At 49.4% G+C, this 4,824-nt stretch overlaps 1 protein-coding gene across 1 annotated transcript; it reads right to left on the bottom strand.

Annotated features, from left to right (window-relative positions):
* Positions 1 to 2,160: 2,160 nt before the first annotated feature.
* Positions 2,161 to 3,222, bottom strand: LOC308187204 (small nuclear ribonucleoprotein E-like; the record flags this gene model as incomplete). Its single annotated transcript, XM_080609378.1, has 3 exons — positions 2,161 to 2,216; positions 2,839 to 2,917; positions 3,124 to 3,222. Coding segments are annotated over 3 exons (234 nt in total), but the record flags the coding sequence as incomplete, so codon positions are not given.
* Positions 3,223 to 4,824: the final 1,602 nt, after the last annotated feature.

The raw sequence follows: 4,824 nt of genomic DNA, 5'->3' as shown, positions 1-4,824 counted from the left end.
CCTCATCCTCACTGTAACGTTGTAGTTAATGTCATAAAGAAGCAATTTCCCCAGGCAGTGGCCATTTGAGATGGGAAGGGGCAGTAAGAGGAAGTTTTCCTTAGACTAGCTCTTCCCCCAGAACACCTCGCCATCCAGCAACAAATTCAATTCACCTGCTCCGCCTGATCAGTCAAACGTGCGTCCGACTCCAGGACACGCCACAGTGGTGGTTCTGACGTGCTTTGAGAATCACCTATCCGCAGAATATCTCGGGTTTGTACACTCAAATAACGCAGTCTTTTCGAAATAAGGCCCAGAGCTCACACTCCGAGTGCAGCCTAACAGCACCAGAGGGCCGGTAGGCTAAACATTCCCATCCTGGCAACAGGACTGACCCGGGCAACAGTAAGCATCCCTTCTGCACTTTCATCGTGAACATCAGCATAAGGAAACAGAGACCTCCTCGATCCAAGGTTTAAGAAACAAACACCAAGGTCACCCAAGCGGGTTGTTTTCAGCAAACTAACAGAGAAATTAAGGTGACAACCGCGTGCATCCAGAGTTAGTCAGATCCCGAAGGCAGTTCCTTTGGGAAACGCAGGAGCAGCGCGCCAGATGACGGCTACCTTACAGCGCACCCCTCAGAGGCACTGCTACGAAAGGAAGGCAGAAGGTTGGAACTCAAAATAACTCGCAAGGCGCCCGTTAAGGGGGAAGCTTTAATTTCCTGAGCAGAACCTCCCCCCTGAAGGCAGCCCAGGGACTCTTTGCTTCCCTAGGGAGACGGCAGGGACGGGGCAGGGCGGTGGGACGGAGGGACAGAGGGCCAGACGGACGGACAGACAGCCAGATGGATGGATAGACGGCCAGACGGACGGCCAGATGGCCCAAAAGGCCTGAGCAAGGGCTGAGGAGCAGCAGGGTAGGGCAGGGCAAGTGAACGTCTGCTTTGACACTCCTGACGTATTACTTCTCGGAGCGGCAGAACTGCGCTGGGTAGGCCCCACAGCAAGACTCGTATTTCTGTCCTTCCCTTTCAGGAAAGGATCTCCCACTTTGAATTTATTAATTTTCACGATGATGATACACAAATGGAAGTTTTGAAAAACTGAATGCTGATTAACAGATTTGTAGCACAGCCTGTGCATCAAAATTCATTTCTCTCCATTCAGGTAATCTTAGTTTCTGAGTTACAGTTACAGTCAAAATTTTTCTTCTTTGTTTTTTTTTTTTTTCTTTTGTGATCAGAAAATGAGGGGACTGGTTGTCCCAAGTCAGCCAGGGAACTTATCTTTGGTCGATGCACCAAGCAACTCAGCTCTCTTGGGGAAACTTAAATAGAACAGACAGATCTCCAAACGGATAAAAAAAATAAATCAAATGATAAACACCCAACCGACACATCTGATACCCCAGCTTATTGAACAGCACATGGGTTTAATCTACAGGCTCTGTCCAAAGCAGCAAGAAGTGACAGATTTAATCCAAACCAGTTGCCCGCTCTCACTCTCTGATCTGGAGATGTTATTTGACAAGCATGCATAGCAGTAACACTTGTAAACGCTGGGTTACTGCACCACAGCCCCAAATCCCTCACAGGCCCACTAAGATACTCTTACCGATTGATCCACAATAAACACTCCCAAAAAGATTCTCAACAAGCTAAACCCTGTTTAGAAAGAATCTGAGGAACCTGTCACTGCGGCAACAAAGGGCTGCAATTGCATGCAAAATCTCCAACACCCTCCTTAGCACCCTGCTAGCTCAAGGACTGTGTGGGGCTTCCGTGCCCTGAACGAGTCCACCCTGGCCACATAATGCAGATGTAATGGTCAAGAAAGCACATAGCGTTATCGAAACTTATCAGATCCACAGCTAAACGAAAAGCCCACGCTTCTATATTTCTCCTCCTTCTCCATTCACGGAAGGAAGAGACTGAAAACAAGCAGATTAGTGGTTTACATTTACAGTTAATGTGAAAAATGTTTATTTGTGAAATACATCACGTATTGTTTCAAGCTACAAAAAACTCTCTCCCACAAAGGAAGGACTTTTGTCCTCAGCATGCAACCCCAGTTACTATCTACCCCAACTTCCTATCTACCAGCGGGCCGCGTTCCCCTGGCACTCAGTCACTCCGCAGCACGGCAGCCACCTTTGTTCTAAGGATGGCAAATTCTACTTAGAAACGCTCTGTGGAAGAGTGATGTTGTCCCCTTTTAACATGATCCGGCCTGCAGCAAAGAGAAGGGAAAGAGGGGATTAGAGAGAGCCCAGAATCCGAGAATAATCTCATGTTTTCAGAAAGTATTTTGTGTGGTTGAGCAGGGTTTTGCCCATCACGCAGAGTCCTGTTCCTGCCAGCTGCCCCACACTCACAAGTCCCACGCCAGCCACCGTCCCCGTTCCAGCAGCACGCTCTCCCTGCTGAAAACCCCAGCACTGGGCGCACATCGTTGCTTCTGTCCACCAGCAGGTGGTAAATAAACACTGCCGCTACCGTGGCTCCCGGCTTTGACTCAGAGATCACAGCAAGTGTGAGAATCGCCCAGGGCCACCGGCTTTAGATGCAGCTGAAAGGAGCTGTGACCAGACTCCTCCAGCCAGTGCAGGCCGCCTGGTATTACACGTTTCAAAGACCAGAACTGGCCTCAGGCAGGGACAGATTCTCCTTCATCCAGCAAAATCAGCAGCTCAAAACTCATCAGGGACAGAGATGTAGCCAGTAATTGCTCACGGAACTTCAACATCAAGGCTCGTCACATGGTTGGTACCTCTCAGTGCTGCTACCTAGAAGGCTCACCCGGGCAGGTTTCAGACCGCGCGTCACTCGGGTTGCACAGACACACGACATACCCAGCTGTTTCCTTGATTTTGTCTTGGAGTGAATCTCCTCTGCGTCGTCCAGCACCGAATTCATGTACTCGTCAAAGCCCTAGAAAGCAGCAACAGTGGCAATTAGTTCAGCAACAACACAAACCATCATCAGCTTTGCTGACCCAGGCTGGACAATGAAGACTAATTGTTAGAGAAGTACGAATTTTTTTTCCCTTGTGCTAGTTTTTCTTGACAAGAGAAAATAGGATTGTGAATGAGGGAAAACAAACTAACGACGTAACGCGGGGTCGTGCTGATACTCACGATGATGCAGCCTTCTATCCGCATGTTCACTTGCTCGTAAAGCCACTCCTGGATCCTCGACAGTGGCAACAGGCACGACTGCAACTGTCCTGGTTCCAGTTAGGACAGAGTTAATTTTTCCTCATAGTAGCTGGTAGGGTGCTATGTTTTGGATTAGGATGAGAAGAGCGCTGATAACATGCTGATGTTTTAATTGTTGCAGAGCAGTGTTTACACCAGGCCAAGGACTTTTCGGCTTCTCGCTCTGTCCTGCCAGCGAGCAGGCTGGGGGTGCAGCAGGAGCTGGGAGGGGACAGACCCAGGACAGCTGACCCAAACCGGCCAAAGGGGTATTCCATACCATCTGGCGTCATGCTAAACAATATATAGGGGTGGCTGGCCGGGGTGGGGGGCCGGGCTGCTCGGGGATAGGCTGGGCATCGGTCAGCGGGTGGTGAGCAATTGCATTGTGCATCACTTGTTTCTTACACATTATTATTATTAATACTATTATCATTATCACTATTATTATTATTGTTATTATTATTTTCCTGTCTTAATAAACTGTCTTTATCTCAACTCACCGGCTTCACTTTCCCGTTTCTCTCCCCCATCCCAGAGAGGGAGGGGGGAGGGTGAGCGAACGGCTGTGTGGTGTTTAGCTGCCAGCCGGGTTAAACCACAACAGCCCTTTTGGCGCCCAACGTGGGGCTCGAAGGGTTGAGATATCGACAGATTTGACCAGAGTGTGTTAAACTAAAATTGGTATAAGTACTGGACCTGCTTAATAGTTGCTAGTCACGATGTTGATTGCCTTAATCTCCAGTCTGCTGTACCTGTATTCCAAATTGAGTTTTATGGTGCGTTACTTTCTGTATGTGCTCCCTGTTGCACTGTTTATCCTTTCCGGGCCCTGGTTTAAGATTGTTATGGTACTGTGCGGTGTAGCAATGGCTTATGAAATGATGAAATATCTGGTCACGACTCTAACCTGGTATTTGTACTCAGCACTGACGTCGACTCTATACTTTGGAACCCATATCTCGGAAACTATTAGCAATTACACCTATTGCCTGTTTTCGTTAGGGAGCCAATCTGTGAAGGGGACAGGGGAAGACATGTTTCCCTACCTGTTCACTCTCCCTTTCTACTTCACCACCACCCTCTTATCCCCCGAGCTAGTTACGGTGGTTCTCCGAGATGTTGAATATCCTTGGGATACTCAGACCAGCCTGCTCTTGTTGTTATGTCTCCTGAATGCGCTTCAGGTTTTGTGGAGGGTTAAACAACTACTCAGGAATCTCATCCGGAGATCTCTCTTGAGGCGGGATAGTTGCGAGTGGCAGGGAGTGTGGGAGGATATGGGCAGGTTTCTAGAGCAGTGGTCACCTCCAGTGTTTTGGACATTCACCCCTGAACAACTGCAAAATCCTAAAAAGCTGGCAGAATGCTTGAAAAAAAGGTGTCATGACTCTGGCAGTTCCAAAGTGACACAAATCACTGTAGCGTGCTGGGGTCTGGCTTGTGCCTATCGAGCTGCAATTGATGCTACTAGCAACCTAGCTCCAGCTCCTGCAGCCGCTCCAGCTCCAGCTCCTGCAGCTGCTCCAGTTCCAGCTCCTGCAGCCGCTCCAGCTCCAGCTCCTGCAGCCGCTCCAGCTCCTGCAGCCGTTCCGGCTCCTGCAGCCGCTCCAGCTCCAGCTCCCACAGCCACTCCAGCCC

The sequence above is a fragment of the Anser brachyrhynchus genome (assembly GCF_964034855.1).
Source record: "Anser brachyrhynchus genome assembly, contig: SCAFFOLD_91, whole genome shotgun sequence".
Classification (NCBI taxonomy): domain Eukaryota; kingdom Metazoa; phylum Chordata; class Aves; order Anseriformes; family Anatidae; genus Anser; species Anser brachyrhynchus.
Note: the sequence above shows the minus strand (reverse complement) of the source record. Positions and strands in the feature narration are given on the sequence as shown.